Genomic DNA, 20,489 nt, shown 5'->3' with positions numbered 1-20,489 from the left:
TGCAGGTTTGTTCCATTTGCTATCTACGCTAATCTTTGGCTACGAAGAAAACGATGCCAGATACGCGATTAATCGAGTTCTACCAAACAGACTTATGATTCACTACTATTTTATATTCACTACTTCTTCAATCTTTATTTTTTTTCTTTTTTCGCTACGATCACAGTTTTACTGAACTGAGCTTCTCGAGCAGTCTCGCGAGAATTCGCTTATTCCCACACTCGAATCCCGGGAATAAAAAGGAATGGTTTTGTCTAGACTACGTTATATTGCACTTCTCGATATGTCTTCGATTCGCTGCTATACCAAGTCGAAAATCAACTGCAAGATAATTTATGCTAATACTTTCCCGAAAAAGAAGGCGATGAGTCCTAAATCGAGGAATGTTTCAAAGTACCGCAAAGTGCACTTGGTATCCCGTTAAAAAATTACATATACGAAAAAGATATTTTAAAAAAATACAAAAATGGTAACAAAACATCGATTAGAACAAAGAACGCAGTTGTAACGATCACATGTACAAACGGGATACCAATACGTCATTCAAATCAGAACGAACCCGACCAACTATGAATCGATTTCAACACACCTGCTCAAACCCTCATGAAACATGATACAAAAGCATAGCTACACCTCTAAATTTGTACGCTCTTAATTCCTTGGCACGTAACCCCCATTCCACACAACAGTACAAAAAATATACAATCCCCTACTACCTCAAACATCCTAAATCTACACTTCATCCAATACTACAAACTCAACCCAATCAAACCATCGATCAACTAATTAACAGTAAAATTCCATTTATATGAACTTGTCGGGCAATTAACAGTTTATACAGTTGGGGTTCATGTAAAAAGAGTCCACTCATTCTTCCTATAATCTACGACTTTTCTTCCACATAATAAGACTTCCGATAAGTAGATTTAACTGACACATGTTTATTTAATCGGACATATAACTAAAATTTCGTTCAATCACATGGAGTTTATATAAACGGAATTATACTAGAAATTATCACTAACAAATCGTCGATCGAGGAATCAACAGTAAAATGAATGCAAAAACATGGAAAAGCCCAATGTATGACTGAAGAAACTCTGCCCCTTAAGATGAAACCTACTGAGGCCTGGAAAGGGGCGTGAGTATTGTCGGTCATAGTCCGATCGTGGGTATCGGATGGTAGACGGCACCCATATCGAGGCCCTGCACGCCTAATAGATCGCTCATGGAATAAGTGAGGGTTGCGGCCCGAGAGGCTGCTGCGGCCGCGACGGGATGAGGCCTATAGGAGGCCGCGGCTGCAGCCGCAGCCGCGGCAGCGAGTGCCCTCTTGACATCGTAGACGGCCGCGGTAGTGGCCGCGGCTGCCGCCGCAGGTGCGGTCGCACCGGCAGCGTATTGGTAGGTAGCGGCCGCGTTTGGTGCGGCGGTAGCGACTATCGGAGTGAGCAAGTGGTGGTGTGGGGTGCCAGCGGACGCTGCTGCAGCTGCATGTGCAGCCGCGGCAGCAGCCGTCGGAAGGGGATACGGCGCGTAACGATAGGTGGTGGGGGTAGGTGTCGCGACCATCACCAACTCACCGTATGCGCCTCTGTTGGCCGCTCGCGTCTTCGCCAGGTTCGCTGGGAGCATCACTTCCTTCGGCTGTGCTTTCTTGCATTCGACCTTCAAATTCAACATAAAAATTCAATATTAGTTATGTCTCGTGCACCCGATAAGAACAATGGATCCCGAGATTTTGGGGTGAAGCTTCGTTAAAAGATTAGTAGCGGAGGTTACGAGAATTACAGGAAGTGATGATTAATTGCTTGCCTTATGATTTTATTTAATAGAATTATTATACCGTTCGTTCAATGCATGTATCATGGACCTGATTCTTTTTTTTTTAACTTTAGTCTGCAATACTGATAATGAGAATATGATCTCTGTTAAGGCAAGGGATTAAGATTTCCTTCTAAAGTTATGTCTAAATCCATATTTCAGGCAAGAGGGTTTTTATTAAGAATTTTTGCGAGTTCATTGCAGATATAACAAGAGGAAAAGTCAATTTTAAGTAATCAATCGACCACAATCAATGAGTAAGTTTTAATGAAAATTTTAATGGAAAGCTACAAGATAGGCTATGGACGCTAAAATATGCTGGATATAGAAATTTTATTAGTAATTTCATTCGTCTGTAAAGGAGGTGCTTTGGCGAATATGGAACACGAATTCCCACGATAGTCGTTCGATCTTCTATTCAAGTAACAAACGAAGTTAAGATAATTTGTTCGGCCTCGTTATATCCTCGTTACGAACGTGTGTTTGATTATGTGTTTTGATGCTCGTAATCAAGGGTAATGCGGCACCAGCTAATCAACGTGATCTATCGCTCTAATATTATCAGTGCAAATAGACGACTGTTTTATACCGAGCTAACATCTGACGATGGTGTTGCTAAGTTATTGACGAAATTGGGGATCGTCTAGGCCGTATGGATTTATGGATAACGAGAAGTGGCATCTGGCTAAATCCTTGATCCACGTCAGCAGAATTTCGCTGGTAGTAGACGACGAATAGAACTGTCTATTACCGAGAGACCCATGTGATCTCTACTATGACAGGCTTTCGAGAAACCGCTTTTCGTCTTCCAGCGTAAGATTCATACGCTCAATCGTTGTCGTCGTTGCGTGCGGACATGTGTGTGCCGTGTGCGTGCGTGTCAAATGCAAATAAGCACGGCAATCCTTCTCAATTATACGGAAAATTAATTCCGCTCGACGCCGTATCCGTAGACAAAGAACGGAAGGCAAATATCGTTTGATACCACTTCACGTGGTGGGGATGTAGGAGAGGGAGAGAAACGAGCGAGAATGGGTGTCTTCTTCGTTCGATAAACAGGCTGTGCTGGCCTACCAGGCAACTCACCATTTTGTTGTTGATTTCGTGGAAATGGATCTCACAGACTTTGTCGACCACGTCCTCGCTTTGAAACGTGACGAACCCAAAGCCTGGAACAGAAAGAACAGGTGTCGTTTAATTATCGAAAATAAAAAATGCTTCGCTATGAACTGTACAATATAACAATGTAAAGTTAATTGGATAACAGTTTCGGTAAATTCTTTTGTTTCATTAGAAATTTATCCTTTTGAACCTGCTATATCTCATTTCACATAACTATATATATCTTATTGGCAAAATACCAATAGAAATAACAAGATCCATGAAACCACCTACAAGAATTCGTACGTTTTCAATGCAAAGAGAATTCTTCTGAAGTACTATCAGATCAGATGTAAATTTTATCCGACGCTTTAAATATGTGGCACGATTTCGATGAATGTCTTCTATTCGATGTAATTTGCCATACTTAAAAACCATCCCGAGTTCACGTAACTCCTACGTGTAAATGGTAGCACGAAGATAACTATCCCGTCGGATCTTCCATTAATTCAGCAGAGTCGGACGAGTTTTGTTTCCTTTCCAAGCCCTTTCTCGCCGAGGTACCCGTTCCACTCGAACGCGGTCTAAGCACTTCTGCTCAAAATTTATTTCGCTGGAGAACGAACTGGAAAGGAGAAAGAGAGGGGGAGATAGAGAAAAGGAGAAAGAGAGAGAGAGAGAGAGGAAAGGAGGAGTTGAAGAAAGGATAACGAAACGTAGGGTGCGTGGTGGAGAAGAAACGAGGGGGAACGATGAGCCGGCGAAGAGCCATAACTTAATCAAGCATCAAGGGTTATTAAAAACTTTGCATTGGTCTCCAGGTGATTTTAATCTCGCCCCTTCGCGTCGCTGACTTTCTCTTCACCCTTTCCTCGTCTTCTGCTTCTTCGGCTCTCATCCTTAGCGTAGTAATACAGGCTCAAGTTATCCGGCGGGCGCGAGTTATACGAATCCAGTGCGCGATGTCGCTTAAGATAACCAGGAGTTAGTGCTTCCGTGCTGAAGCAGTCTGCCAGAAGAGGCGAAACTACGCCGGGTGACTCGTAATTAAACACAGCCGATGGATACCAGAGTCGAATGCAAGCCGACAGCTCGCGATTCTTCGAGCGTCCTATCCTCTCTCTTAAATTTTACACCGGAAATAGAACGGGGCCGCGCTGAATTAAATTACATTGGTACGTTCGTTCGTAAGCATGCGCCAACGTCTGCAGGCACAGACACAACGTGCCATCATCTCCGCAGTTTGTTTGAGTAATTAACATCAATCGATTTTAATGTTACGTCCTTATTTATCTACCGCCGGGTTATGATACGAAGATCGAGCCACGAACTGAAAAGATTAAAGTTTTTCCGGTAGTGAGAGTAATATACAAGATTACTTTTATTCAGCTGCTGGTCGAAATGCTAATGCATGGGAAACTTCGGACGGAAATTATTTGATTTTCTTTGGAGAGTTGTTTCGCGAAGGATAAAGAGAATATGAAGTAGTTAATTTTATAAATGTGTTATTCGTATGGAGTACGAGCTAACGGCGAATAAGATGAAATGAAATATTGCAAAGAATGTCGCGTCTTTTTATTCTCGCGTTCGCCTAACGTGGTAATGGCCATTTTGCATGAATTGTAATTTTAATGCCTGGTGTGAAAATAATAAGCATCTCAAAAATCCTTTTATGTTACGCCTTTACGTAGTCTTTTAACAAATTGCTTCTAACAACTTATCCGCACAATTTGCTCCTTTAGTACCATCAACAACGGATAGTACTAAAATCTATCTCTTTATAATTCATTGATTTTATGACCATCCACTTTAATCGCATTTCTAAACTTAAGAGAGTATATTCAAGGTAAAGTATATGTTACATTTAGTATCATAAATAATATAAGATTAATTGACCTATAAGCAAGACATGTAGCGATATCTATGAAGTACTAAAATGATATTATATCAAATTTAATACTCTATATTCGAATTGATGGCTACATCGCATACAATATTACATCCAATACTACATGCAATATTGCACACGATGTAAAATTAACAAATCCTGAATCAAAACGGCACAATCATACGAATATGTTATACCTTCGGGCTAAATCTCCGAAGTTATTCACTTCCTCTTTTCAATCAAATTCTCTTCCCAATTCACTTTCTTTTCCTTCGAATATCGTTCCTACTCCACGTGATCCTACCTTCCGGCATCACTTTCGTCTGCAACTTACACTACTGGTCCCTCGAACTTTAAGCTCCTCCGCCAGCATGAAAAGCACGAGTGATTAAGTTATAAACTTGGCAAGATGTCCGTTTGAGTGAGGAAGGGGCTTACTTCATTTATGTAATTTATAGTACTCTGTCAGTCAGCTAACTCCACGGAGCCTGAGCACCCTCTCCTTGGCACAAAGGCCGTGCTCTGACACCGGTAACATTTAACTACTTCCTGTTGGAGTCTACTGAGCGCGCATACAGCGTCCGAACGCAAGGACCAAGCCAGAGAGAATGGTATTCACCGTTCCGATATTATTCGTCTTTTAAAGCATGCCCTAATATCCTGCAGGATATTACAAAGTCGTCTTCCTTTAAGAGGTATTAAAAAGTTATGACAGGGCTGTTCACGTCGAGCCCACGTACTTCAGTCACTTTTCGTTGGGAATAGAGTCGACGGTATGCACCCGACGATATGATGTATGCGAAATATCGCATGAATTTATAATATGACCGACACCGTGTAAAATACACCTTCGACCCTTGTGTGTGCCAAATAAAATTACATTGTTTCATAAATTCCAGCAGCGTTAAATAGTTTCATAGTGTTCGCTAACAGGTTGAACATACATATACATTATACCCCCGTTTATAATTATTAAAACATTTATGAACAAAGTAAACTTGAGTAAATCAGATCCTCTAAGAATCTTAATGCATACTATAAACGATCTTACAATACAGATTTAGGCTTTGCAAAAACTTCTTCGCGTTTCCTATTCAATTCACATGAATTTTTTTAATAAATTATTATAACTTGCTGTGTTATTGTGAATCTTCCAAATAGTTCTAGTAAATTTTTCTTTAATAATATCGCACGATAAAATCACAATCTTGCATGAATACAAAATCTGGTCGACTAATCAGTTCTTTGATGCTTCAGATTAATTACCACCTTCTGCTACAATAAATGTCATGAACGTGAATGTATATCTCGTTCGTAAAAATATCTTAAACTTTTGACCATTTCGAAGTTATTAAATAGATCATGCGCGAGACACGTCGTGTTACTAGTTCTTCATCAGACTATTACTAAACCCGAATATACTTCACACCTCGTGAAACACGTCATTTTATGCAGTTGAAAATAGTTCGCTTTATGCGCTATGGAATATCGTCATTTGAGGGTATCGACATGACCCGACGTTTACTTTTTACCATCGATAAAACGGAGGTTACGTGTTTTTAGGATCCCGACTATTGGACAGAATCACCGTGGCGCGGGGAAAAGGAAGTAAGGTCAGCGCGGTCAGCGGTCTGCGAGCGATCCAATAAATTTTGAAAGAAAAACCTGGGCCCGGTATTCGAATTTTCATAAGAGGTTTTATTTCCATGGTCCAATCTTAGGGTTTCGAGAAGCTCCATTCTCGCCTGAAACAGGCAGGTTGGCCCTCATAGGGGTGGTAGAGGCGGCCAGGAGGAAAAAGTGCGTGCTCAGCTGTCCGATCCCTCGTTGGACGCCAGATGCGCTCATTTCAATAAAAAACACACCCCGAAATATCCTGTACTCCTTCCAATAGCGGACCCCTCTTATCCTCTTACCTCCTGAGAGTTCCTTAAATGATCCATAAACGGTCCCACCAGTGTAAAATTATTGTAGAGTCGTGACGGTTATCTGACTATTTTCCGCTACCTTTCCACCCCGTAGAATTATGGCCAACTTTATCAGTTGAGGGTAGCGAATCGAAGGAAAATATGTTTCGGTCATCGTCTTTTTCCAAAGATTTAGTTTATAAAGGGGATGTAATTCTTCTTTAGCGTATCACGTGTATACAGTAGATAATGAACTTTGTGATCAGACAACGAGTTTCAATAAAAAAGTACTAAACTTTTTGTAATCATATTTTTTCCTCTTTTGTTGTGACTATTCGTGAGATTTTAGTATATATAACACTTTACCGATGATGTTCTATAACTTATTTTCTAATTTGAACGTCCTGATTTTATTACCTTCACATAATTATGTTTATTGATCTCCAATTCCAAGTATCCATAAAATAGCAAAATACAATTAACTTGTTTTATTCATATTAATGTGAAAAATTATAAATCGAATTTATCACGATCTTTCTTTAAAAAATTATCCTTTGAATCAAGATAAAAATTTAACCACGACAAATAATCGAAAAATTGTCGATGGTAGTTAAAGCACCAGAAAACGATACATCGTAAAAACGACGTATCCAATCTCGGCGACGAAGTTGGACAAGTATTAGCAGCTTTCGTTTTGGGGTTAAATTTTCTTGACGAGAGGAAAAATGGATCTTGATGGCTCTAGTGGCAGGCGTTGACGGAAGAGAGCAATTCTTCCCTATTCCGCGATCATCGTCGTCCTTGGTCGGTCCTCGTCTTTCCTGCCGTCTTTTCCACCTTCTTTCTCTTTCGGTTCCCTTGTCTTCCCCCTTTTTCTCTCCTCGTCATCTCCACCCCTCGACTCTCGAGCATAATGCGACCCCGCTATTGTACCAATGGCCATGTTAACGTTTAAAAGCCACGCTGTCGTTAAGCGCGTTTCAGAATTTTACCGTCTATTGAGAATGGTAAAAGGTTTCTTTCAAAAGGCTCGGTTGGCAGAACGATTTGAAACTTGTAAATGGATATGGCTTAAACCTTTGCTACTTCTCCCGTTCCATTTCTATCGTTCTCTCTTAGTCTCGTTTCTCCGTACGCCTTTAACGTCCTACCTATTAGGTGTGTAGGTCTTTGAAATGTTTGTTTGTCCCTGTTAATGCGATCGTCGTCGACGCGATCATCGCAGAATATCGTTGTATTCATGAATTTCACGAGTCACTGAAGCTATCTATGCAGAAATAACGATGGACTTTGATGTCGTCCGTTCTCAGCAACAGGCTAAGTGGAGTGCCGGTCGTTAGATTTTTAATTGTAGCGAATTTATAATCGTCCAATTAGACTCGGTGCAACGGTAATCCGTTTTACGATCATCTCTTGGAAGAATGCTCGCGAACAGTCGGAAGAAACGTTATTTTGTAATGATACGGTACTCTTTTATGGAGGAAGTTTTTGAGTTACGAGTTCTTTTTTCATCTTATTTAATCCTGGAAGGATGAAGCGCTTATCTCACTTGAGTAGTTAGAAAGGATGAAGTTTAATTAGATTTTAGTTAAGCTGGAAATTGTTTAGGCTTAAGCTAGACGTTTATTCGCAGATATTCGAATTGAGGAATGCAAAGGTTAACGATGATTTTTTAATAGGGAAAGGTACCATAGTCGTAACTCCTAATAATTACGCCATTCTACGGGATCGTTTAATGGCATACATAAGCCCAGCAATATTTACTTTGATATACATTTTTCGGAATCGTTAATCTCCGTCGAACTAGCGGCGTAGTTGTTAAGGATTTAACGGCCGCAACGTAATCTACGTTTTATGCATTCAGCGAAAAATCCATAGCATAAAGGAAGGATCATAAAGATCGTAATCTGTTATCGTATTTCGTTCCTCTAAATCTGTGCCTCTTGTATTTTCATGGGTCGATTATACAAATTAAAAAAAAAGATGGAAAAGAAAAAACCAAAAAAAAGAAAGAAAAAATATCACAACCATCAAATATATTTGTACATAAATTATTTCAAAAAAAGCAAAGGATTATTTCTATTTGAATTTCAACTATGGAGCACTTTCAAATTGCCCAACACCGCACAGAATAGTGTTTCAGACATCACGTAGCGCGCACATGGAACAGATGCTGGTAGACACCATCCGCAACACATAGATTGTCTCTACATGTAATGTCGTTATTATTATAGATTGATGATCGTCCTAGATTATTGATTAAGCAGTTTAGTGCGTACTACCCAATTACCGATCGGAGTACATACCAATAAATCAAGACCACGATATACAGGTGCGAAGCCAATTTGTACGCTATCCCTTCCAGTTCCTACCCCATCTTGTGCTAAACCTAATCGTCTCACGGTAAAGCGAAGATGACCAAAGTTTCCGCAATAGTACTCACGGAGTCGGCACGATAACATCGTTTCCAACCGTGTTTTCTTCAAGTCAGACCCAATAACGAACGGTGTAAACTGCAATTCTATACGAGAACCGATCGTTATCGATGGAAAGTTTGCTCGTAGATATACGGTTGTTAATTGCCTCTTTCAGAGTCCAGCAGTTCGAAACTGGTTCGCCGTTGCAAGATTACGGATCTAAAAAAAAAAATCCGGAGCCCAGGAGAAATCGAGAATACTATACTGTTGCAATTTTCAGACTCAAGTGCGATGCAATACTTCAAATGACCGTGCGCGGAATTTCAATAAAAGTTTCCGTGTAATCAAGGAAGAGTATATTTATTACTTTTTAAATAATATAAAGACAAAAAATTGATGTCGTTACAGATTTTTTTATGTAATACATACATAACATGTTCGTAATGCAAAAGAATGAATTTTGAGGGAAAGGATTAAATCTAATATGAAAATGGCAAACAAATTATTCACTATAGTTTTCCAAACGAAAGAGTATCAAAAATCTGCTGATACAACTGATGCTTTAAAAAAGGTGCCTAAAGGTGGTAAACGGAAAACCAATTAAAGGTCACTTTTTGGATTCCACTTTTGGAAACTGCACGCGTTCTATCCCCTTCGATGCGAGTTAAATGAATAAACCACAATCCGATTTTGTGATGCGTCGGGTACGATGGACATAGCGTGAGAGAGAGAGAGAAAGAGAGAGAGAGCCGTGGACCGACCTTCGATTAGTCACCGAGATCACGAGAATTTTACAATGTTAGAATTTCAAAATGTTCGTTAGTGCGGCAATCCCAAATTCGCGATCGCGAATTTTTGGTACACTTGTTCGGTCTGACGCTTCGCGTGGCAGGATTCGCGCAGGATTACCAGAGTGGATGTGCTCTCCCTGTTCCTGACCGAACTTTCCGCGCGATAATGTGGGAAAAGCTGACGTTAATTTCACATTGAACACGCTAGGACGCGTAATTGTTATCGCCTGGCCAACCAGACCATTTTCAATTGTATTATCGGAGGGACGAGTATTTTTGAGAAAATTGACGCTCGTACTTTACCGATATCGAGCTCTTGGTGCAGTTGCGGAAATTAAAGAGAATGACGTATTTGTGTTGATAATTAATTAATTTTTTATTTAATATTTAATTTAATTTAGTTAATTTAATTCGTTCAAAATTCAGAAGGAAATTAGTAAATTTGATAGCAGTTAAAAAATGATTACGTATAAAATAGTAGAGAATAGAATAGAAGGTTATTGTTACTAGAGTGATCATATAAAAATAATATTGAAAAGGTAAAGTGTGCATTCGCATTTTTTTGTAATTATTAACTTCTTCCTGTACAATGTAATTAATTTTGTGCCATCAGATTATGTGTATTTCGATTTGTACTCGGTGGAAAATGTCGAGGATGATGCTTCACCTGTTTTAACTAATAATACTTGCTGCGAATTGAAAACAAGTTGTAATTAACTCGAAGTACTAGTTTAATTAGGCCATATCTTCATCTCCGTTATACAACACCACTCGATTCAAGTTTGTCATTATTGAATTTTACAAATTAGCAGACACCGGAGTATCAAGTGTCGTTTTATAATTTTCTGGAATAATCATCTGTCGCGTAATGTACACACCACAATTAAAACTGTAGTTACAAAAGCTTTAAATTCAATATTTGATCTCTGTAACATTTTTGTCTCAAAGTAAATGTAGGATTTCATTACGTCTATGACTATCATATTAAAATTAACATATGAAGTAGTCATTAGAAGGACCAGGTCAAATCTCTGGAAACATTACAGAAAGATCTCAAAAAAGGAATTAGCTGAAAATTCTTAACGATGCTATGCAGGAAGTAACTTCGTACAAACAGCGATTCAAAAATTTTTAAGACAAACTAGCTTTTGCGTCATGTACAGTAAAAGGATCAAGACACAAGTAATCAGACGTCAGCGATGGACCACTTTCGATCGCAGTCGGGTCACAATGGTTTTTTAAGAACTTTTGAGAAAGGTCAGCCAGTAACGATTATCGACCGGCAACTTCGAGCTTATCCAGGAAGGTAATAGCCAACAAAGGCCATAGGAGCGTTGCCAGTAATCCGAGATTTAAGACGACTCCCGATTCTACCAAATCTACAGCCTTATCTGTGATCGATTAAAATGTTATCTCCGTTGCTCTCCATCGTTTGTATTTCTACTATTGCTAAAACCATTTTTGAGACCATCTACCATGAGAATTACATCGTAACATTATACCTTGGCATACATCTGAAACGCAATGATCGTCCGATACGCATAATCGAGACAACCGTAACTAAAGATAAAATTTTACCTACGAAATATATTTCAAAATCAATTAGATCGTCGCAAAGGAACAATTATCAAGTTGCTGGAAGCTTTATTCGGTCAGGTGCGGTTTCAGTTCGGTTGAGTAACGTGCTTCAACTTGTTGATTTACAACGGCAACCACGAAATTGTGGTTCCGAGGTGTTCGAGCTCCCTCGGTGACCCATCACTTTCTAATGGCCATCCTAAAACTCCCAAACACCGATGCTCTGTTGTTCTCGCCGTTAGACTTGTGCTGAACGAACTCGCGAATCCTCCGAGCACTGGTTGTTGCTGTTGTGAAAGTTTCACGTAGCGCGATTTTCTCGTCGAGGCTATTATCGATCCGACAGATTTTTCTGTAGCCACGTGGAACAACCACGAAGTGAATAGACGTGGAACATAAAGTACTCGCGTGCTCTGTTGTTCATTTAGCCGCGATAGCATGATGAAAACGTCTATGAATATTTAAACGCCGTAACGTTATATGGGTTTCCACTTTATTCTATAATCGTTCGATCAGTTCAATAACGTTTGATCGTGTTCTCGGTGTCAAAACGCGGCGCGAATTAGCTATTTTACAAGTTAATTGCAAACAAAGGCAGGGATAATTGGGTTAAACGACAGCGTTATGCTAAAATCGTTGACTCGTTATTAGAGCAAGTTCTATATTATGCGGGAAAGTTGGTATACGAGTTGAATATAGCAGAAACTTTTCCATTTTTCCTGGTTCACAGTATACTTTGGCACTCCTAAAACTAGGACTTATTAGATTATCAATGCTAATTAAGGCGTTAATGCGAGTTTTATACGTCGGTGAGGATGCGACGCAGACGAAAGGACGAAAAAGAAGTTTCTAGTATAATTTAGCCCAGTTTTAAGTGGTGTCGTTCCATTATTTTATATACACCGAGCCGTCGAACTTCGAGCGTCGTCGTGGCTTTTCTACTCCGATAATATTCGATAATGGAGCGGGTCGATTAATTATCTTAAACCTCCGTTCGCTAAAGTCAACGAGAAACTAAATTGAGTTTTGAACCGAAGTCTTCAGATATAACCGAACTCTATTCTGCTGGATAAAGGATAGTTATACAATTAACTTCGGCATACAGCTCGATCATTAACGAGCATAATTAAAAAATAATTGATTCTTTGTATTCAAATACTAATTTTGTGTATTTCGGCATTCATTTCTTCGATTTCTAATTGCTATACCAGTTTATTAATTAAATTCCGTGACTCATAGAGAAGAATAAAATAGCACATATTCTAGAACTACTGGTGAATTTTCATTTTATACTATATGGACCTGTATTTATTTTATATTTCAGACTCCCATATTAATTTTAGCTATTTAATTTAGATACACTAATCAATACACGGATGCTTGATTTATGACAAGTTTAAACTACAAAGATATATAAAATATGTAAAATAAAGTACCCATTACAATATTTATTTAATATTTTTTCAATTGAAGGGATTGCTGTAGTAAGAAGGCAATTTCGCTTCCAATAATTTGAATAAAACATCAGAAACCGACTTAAAATCAGTTAAGATAGATTAAGATCACTCTCGATTGGTGTTACCTCCTTATTGTTGTAAATCTTAAAATTCTGTTCATAAAAATATGAATTTCCACAATCTGCTGTCAACTAAAGTCGCATCCAAATATCGTTATCCAATGACGAAAGAAAGGATCCGAATTTCACACAACGCACGCGAAAAACAGCAAAGGTACGCAGGGGATTTGATTACTCACAGTTAATGAGATGTAAGCTTCTTGGCCTGACTCGGCTCCTTTTTGCCCTGCAGTTGACAGACTTCATCAGAGATACGCGGAACTGCAAACTGCACTTTACCACGTTTTGCAATTCGCTTAGCATGCAGCTCCGCATTGCCATCAGCCGACTCCGCTTGTGTCCTGTACTTCTGTCTTCCGTCTTCTCTCGCTCGAATTTCATCTCCCATCCTCCCTTTTCCCCGCGTGCAAAGCAGATTAAACGAACGAACCAAATTGAGGTACTTAACTCGTCAGAAAGCAGCCAGGTTGGGACACGGGGCAGGGGAGGGGGTCTGAAAACGAAGAACCGAGCGAGACAGCGAAAGATTAGGCAGAACTGTGCTTTTAAGTCGAGCTGCTTTATTAATGGATTCATCTGGCGCTCAAAACTCCGATGTCTTGTCCTTTCCAATCAAATGAGCCATGGGAAAGAATATCAGAAATCGCTAAACCATGCCAGTTGCTGTTTCGGTTTGGCAAGTAGATTTGGGAGATTTTTCAAAATATTAAACATTCAGGCGGGATTCGTACATTCTCAGTCCTTTCATACATTTTCCAATCTAAATAAATGTAATATTAGTATTTTCTCTTAGGTTTCCTATATCCTATTGCGATAAAGAAGCAGCTAAATAATTATGTCCAAGACGTTCTAGCGAAATCGACGAATTTGGACGTTACTTAACAGCATCAATAATTCCATCAAGATCGTCATGTTTTTGCACCTGATTTTTCTACTTTCGAACTGACTTTCTATGCGAAACGATTTAGTGCAACTTTCGATCGATCGTCATTGCCCGGAATCGCGCATCAACCGAGGCACAACCCTTCGTTGCACATGAAGATCGCGCCTACGATCAGCGGAAACTTTTCCCTGTCTTTTGTCTTCCCCCGATTTTAGATCGCGTCGTGCGGTTAAATCGCACCCGCCAACTCCACATAAATCCCCATCTCCGGCTGTTTCACCCTCTTTGCTTTCTTCGAGCAGCCTTTCGACCTTTCTTCCCTTCTCATCGCACATCAGACACTCTTCTTCACCCTCCGTTGAAAATCATAGCGAACGTGGCGAAGATGAGCAGCAAGCTAGGTCATTACCGTCGAGAACGCCGCCATAAGATATAATTGAACGGAATCCCTCTCTATTACGAGCAACCATCGTGCTCGCGAGCCCTCCTCGCGCCCTTTTCTTAGCTCTCGCTCGTTTACGTGAGGTAACTCGAACGGGGATGTTTTCGCTTTGCCCCGACCGTCTAGCTTTTTCAGACGTTTCCCCGTTTTCACGTTCGTACGACGTCCCGAAACTGTACCCGTGTATCGTATTTGTCAGGCGCCGCGAAAAAAGGGGGCGAGTCGACATTTCGTATGTAAGCCGCATCCCCGCCCCCTAGCTACGAAATTGTGGCGATTTATTATCGCCCCTTTGCTCGAAAAGTGGCCCTCAACTGCGGTCGAACGCAACTATACAGGTCGTAACGCGGAGTTACCTACCTTGATGGATATCTTTGGTATTTTTCCTCCTCTCTCTTTTTCCCCTTTTCTCTTTGGATATTTCGTACTTCCTCCCTCTTGCTGATGATCGTTGGGATCGTTAGGACGAGGAAATGTCAGGTTTCGTGATTTACTAGGGGGAGAAGAGAAGAGCAGAGCAGAGCAGAGAGAGAGAGAGAGGGAGAGAGAGAGAGAGAGAGGGAGAGAGAGAGAGAGAGAAATGTTCTCAAAAGAGAAAATGCGTGGGCCGTGGATAGCGTGGGTAATTTTGTCTACTTTTGTGGAAATTCGTGGTAAAAAATGGAACGTATTTCGGCGGAGCGCTGACGATGTTAGCTTTTTGCCGAGCATTAAGTATGGAAATGCGATGGACGGGCTGCGAAATACGTACCTAGTCCTTAGTTTCATTCATCAAGTCGCGGTGTTTTATTTTTGGTAAGAGGGATACTTCCAAATTCGTATCGATACGTTCTTCGACTAATTTTTAGAAAACCATAAACAAAGGCAACTAGTCCTTTGATAGAGTATATCTATAATTGTATAACCAAGGAGCATCAAATCTAAACTCATCGAAAAGAAGTAAATAAGCCACGAACAGCTTTTCATATGTCAATCCATTTGAAAGTCCCGTCGACGATAATAGGATTAAAGTTCAGTTTAACGTTTAAGGATTAATTATCGCTAAGTGTAAACCTTGAGGATTGACGCGTATTCCGAAAACGGCAACGAAACTCCCATCGAGTTTGCACTACCATCTACAAGTGGCTTTTTCATCGACTCATTTTGCGATCGAAGACTTTCGAGGAAAAGCACAAGCTCGGCAAACTGTAGAAACTCGACAGAAACGACAGAAAGGGGGACGTTCGAACGACTTCGCGGAAGTATCTTTCCGCCCCGTTTGGCGTGACTGTTCCCATTGTCCCGCGTTGATTATGAGCAATAATGAGACGTCCTGGTTCCTTAATCAAGCCAGCAAGGCCCGGGTCTTCGAATTGTCGAATCTCGAGCGTGATTCTCGATTCAGAGGTTCGCTCCTGAAATAATGAGTCTCGCAATCAGCTCCCTGGGAAATGTTTACGCTGTAATTACTAGCGCCGCCAACCAACGAACGAGTCAGCTGTTAGAAGGGGGTGCCCACGGTTCACGTACATACGTAAGCGAGCAGAATCCGCGTATATACGAAGCTAGAACTTGAGATAAATTCAACGACCAACAGAGACACAGGGAAATTCCTTTTCGCCTGAATTCGAACTGTTCGCGTCTTCGTCTTAACGGATTCCACTGTAACGACGGTAATGAACGGGAACAAGGGCTGAGCAACGATACGGTTTCGTCGTTCTTGAATTTTAAATGACTCCTCGAGATTGCTCGGTTGTTAATTTCAGCGGCCTTTGTGATCGCGAACTTTGTGGTTGGGATTTAAGCGTGGATATACATTGAAAAACGAACAGAGGCGTCGAAGACGCCCTGCCGCGTGACTCTTGTTAAATCGAAGATTTGAAAGAGGGACGAAACGAGGGAGCAATCATTTTCTTTAGGGTTGGTGCTCAATTGTAGTAGGAGATTTTATAAGTAAATTGCTTTTTTATCCTGCAATGTTTTCTTATGCGCTTTCGTCTATTAGGAATATGCATATATTATCTTTATCTGATAAATAAGAGAAGTCTGCTAAAACCTAAAAGAAGCTACGCAGAAATGTGTTAAAAAAGAACAAAGAATTCGACCACCCTTGTAAGAAAAAGAATAAAGAATTTTATAAGATTTATACAGGGAAATTACCCCCGAAAAAGGGAAGAAGTTCTAAAAAGAAATGGAAATTATGTTTCGTAAAGGATACAGAACGAAAACTATGAATCACGACCATACTATCAAATAAAAATCTTTGAAAACAAATCTGAATTATTTCAATCTAAACAGAAAAAGTTGGAAGGCAATTCAGTGGCGTGTGCTCTCAAATAAATCAGCGATGCGTAGAATTAAAAGAAGGCGCAAGCTGGCACGCATCTTCCGATCCATAAATCGCGCGATCCTCGATAAAACAGTGCGCTTTCCGAAGTTTCACGATAGTCCTAGATCCCGGGAGCAGGCAGCACACTTTCTTACGAGAAAATCGACGACATGACGCTCCACGAACTTTTCCACTTTCTCTTACGTCGGGTGGGATCTCCATAAAAGAGCTGAATATAGACGAAAATCAACGGAGTATCTCTCTGTCAGATTTGTAAGATCATAAACTCCCGACTACGGTGCTCCTTTATCGCGCCAACCGTTCTTACTCTTTCTTCCTCCCATCCTCGTTCCACCCTTTATTTCTTTCGTCTATCAGTTTTCCTCGCTTTCCTATCTGGACGACAGCAAAAGTTTTATTATGAAACAATAAAATATGTGAGAATCCAAGTTAGGCGAAAAGCCCGTGCACGCTGGGCTAGCTTTGATTTACAGCTAAAGTTTTATCGTATCGGGCCAGAAGAAAGAGTGGTTGCAGTCTAAGCCGATAATATTGCGCCTTGCATTTTACATTAAAAAGTTGAAAGGCTTCCTAACTCGTCGACGACATCGTCACGAGCTGCTCGAAGAACAGGCAAGAGAAAAGTGGAACGCCAAGAGTTTCGCCTTAACTGGGCTACGATCCCTGTTTCATTATCTCCTTTGAATACTTCGCATCTCGAACGAGTCGCGAGCCTGAATCTCTCTCGTATGAAGTTTCGGTTCGGGCAATTCATTGAATGGGATTGGATAACGATGGTATCTCGCAATTTTGATAAGTCGAAATTACTGTATTCGTTTCTTGTTAACTGACTTTTTATGTAAGTCGTAGAATCTTCTAGTTTTCTACGTGTAATTTAATTTTGATTGGGGAAGTTGCTGAAGTTATGGAGTATACTTGAAATTCAACATTATTCATTTTCACCGCACCAGTTCGGTAATATATCTAAAGGTTTATTATTGATTCTTTTTTAGAAATCTGTGTGTATATTACCATATTCTGATTTATTACATCATTCTTAAAAACTTGGAACATTTTTGCTGGAAGCAGAGAAGTCGTATCGCTATTTTCAGTTTCGCTTTTTTCTTTAATATACTATGCCCGTGAACATATAGAAAATATAAAGTAAAATCAAGCAGAACGATGAATCAGTTATCCAAAACTCTCAATTCTTTGGCTAATGGAACGTAAGAAGTAACTTAATCCAATTCTCACAAAAACGTATATTTCTATCGGAACCATTCTCGCAATCCGAAAAGTACAACTCAGTGAAAGCCGTTATAAAATTACATTTCCAAAAAATATTCAGGATTAGATAAATTATTGGGAGCCGACTGGACTGTATTTTCTCCAATTCCTTAAATGCAAAGCAAGGGGATATATTTAATCAAATTCGTGTCTTTGATTTTCATCCACTTCTCTCGCAGGACGAAGTAAAACATTAACATTAAAGCTGAAAATGGTGAACCGCGCCACGTCACAACGTGATTGATCGTCTTGCAGTTCGGTTCATCAGATTTATCAGCAAGACTATCGACGGCATGCATGTTTTTTTGCAGCATCACGAGATTGCAGGCGTACTTTCTATCCTCTTTTGTCCCCTCCTTTCTCGACCAGTTATTACCAGGCTCTTGGTGTAGTGAAAAACACGTTGGTTTTCAACGAGCGAATTGCGAATCGAACGTAGCGTCATATAACTTGATTACGTCGCGTGGAAAGTAAAGTAAGAAAGAAGCAGAAGGGACAAGGGATGAAAGGTAGGTAAGTGGCCGAGAGGGTTGCAAAAGAAAGCCAAATACCCAGTTCAATTATCGATCGGTGCTGAGGATTTCTTTTCTCCTTATTTCTTATGTATACTCAATCTATCCCCTCTCCTCCTTCTTTTTCTGATTTTTCAAAGTGGAAAAGGAAGCTGAATTCAAAAGTTGTTAGTTCTGAGTACGAGCATTACGCTGTTTTCCCAATCTTGAAAGGAGTACTTCTGCCGGGGCAGTGTCTTTTATCCTTGGTATTAACTAAGTTACTCGATGTGACGAGATTCTGTCAATGATTGAATTTGTAGAGGTTGAAGGAACCTAGGTAATTGTGTTAATTCGAAATGCTTTATAAATGTCCCTAGTGATTAAAGTAACGAGGAAATCACGTTTTCAGAGGAATCTTTATTTGTGAGAGAATTATAATATAAAATTATAACGAGTAGATTTGAGAAAAATGTAATGTAGAAGGTTCTGTCCTTTATGAAGTTAATACAGTTAAACTAGTAAGAAAAATGTCATTAATACACGTAGTTGTAATATGGTCTTTTAGAGTTTGTGAATAATAGAACGGAAAGAGGTAATGATAATTAATAATCACTTTTGTGCGTAAAATTAAGATACGGTATTGTTGATATCAGGATCCAATGCAAATCTGAAGGACACGTTATACGAAAAAAAAAGAAAATCCATGAAATATATAAATCATTCATTTCACAACAGACCAGCAAGAAGGAATCGTGGAAACGAGTAATGATCATGAGCGGTAAGAGCCTCCGACGAAAAAAGAAATATTAGGTGCGTGAGAACGATGAGAAAGCGATGGTGAGGGAGCGAGACCAAGTCCATAGGGGATTTCAAACGTAATAGAGGCGGATACTCTAGCAGCACGCATTATTCTCGTTACGGGACTGAGGCTGAGGTTTATGGCGTGGATGGTTATAGTCCGTGATAGCGGTTTATGTCCCCAACGTCACTGCTTTCCACAGCCTTTCGAAAGTCCAGCGATGCCGCGAGTTAACCCCCTCTTTTCGTCGTTGCCAGCCTTCTTCCTGCTCTTTCCTTTTCGTCGTGTCTCAGCCTGTTCATCGTCATTTTTCCTGTATTATCGCCGTCACTGCTGCAAGTCATAGGGATATCCTTCCACTATGTGGCACAATAAAACGGAGGACTATCGATCGTTACCCGCAGACCCCTATACGACGTCGCTCAATGCGTTCGTTCACGTAATCGAGGACGTGTACAATTTTTCTCCTTCCCCTTCTGCTCGTTATTTTATTACCGGTCGGAGGGAGATCGTCGAGAAAGTTACGCCGCGCTATCATATCGACTTACGAGCCGAAGAAGTCGTGAATCGTTGAACGGTTCCGCTAGAAATCCTTTTAGCACGCCTCATATCACATAGTTAGTACTCGAACAAACGATATGATAAAGCAAGGAAGCGAATTGTACGTGGTTGAAATTATGTCTTAATTATTCCACCTACAGAAAACAACCCACGCAACGTTAAGCAGAAGGGTAACAGAGTGGTTTACAGCGAAACGTAGCAAATATACCGTGAAAATGGCGAGACTTTGTGTAGCGTCGTTATTATTCGCGATCATTGGCGTCGCGAAACTAATACCCTGCTCGTAATTCACGTAATTTACGTTATCAATTGGCGCGAGTCTGTACAGGCTCGTGCCATACCCTCACCCACGGATACGGATCATTGATAATTTTTTCCGCTTCGTAATTTCCGTGCTCACCCGCGCCGATAAAATGCTCGTACATATTAAAGAATTATAGGGAGTATCGAATAATAAAAGCGTGCGCCTAAGCACTGTGCCGATTATTAATTACTCCTCCTCTCTCGGCCTGACTATGGCCCCCAGCTAAATTACACCGTGCCCTCTCTCCAGGGCAAGTGATAAATCAGCGCCGCCGATGGCCGACGTTGTTTTTCGTCCCATCGAAAACGATTAAAACCCTGGTCCCCGGA

At 40.3% G+C, this 20,489-nt stretch overlaps 1 protein-coding gene across 8 annotated transcripts in view; it reads right to left on the bottom strand.

Moving 5' to 3' along the window:
* The window catches only part of LOC122577582 (RNA-binding protein Musashi homolog Rbp6), a 759,888-nt gene that overhangs the window by 43,655 nt on the left and 695,744 nt on the right, over window positions 1-20,489 (bottom strand). For all 8 annotated transcript variants that reach the window (XM_043748942.1, XM_043748941.1, XM_043748947.1 and 5 more), the window contains 2 exons: window positions 2,911-2,993; window positions 1,584-1,668 (listed from right to left, as the gene is read on the bottom strand). In XM_043748942.1, coding sequence (XP_043604877.1) covers window positions 1,584-1,668; window positions 2,911-2,993 — 168 coding nt within the window. The remainder of the gene's footprint in view (window positions 1-1,583; window positions 1,669-2,910; window positions 2,994-20,489) is intronic.

The sequence above is a fragment of the Bombus pyrosoma genome, linkage group LG2 (assembly GCF_014825855.1).
Source record: "Bombus pyrosoma isolate SC7728 linkage group LG2, ASM1482585v1, whole genome shotgun sequence".
Lineage (NCBI taxonomy): Eukaryota > Metazoa > Arthropoda > Insecta > Hymenoptera > Apidae > Bombus > Bombus pyrosoma.
The sequence above is the reverse complement of the archived record's forward strand: the minus strand, read 5'-3'. Positions and strand labels throughout refer to the sequence as shown.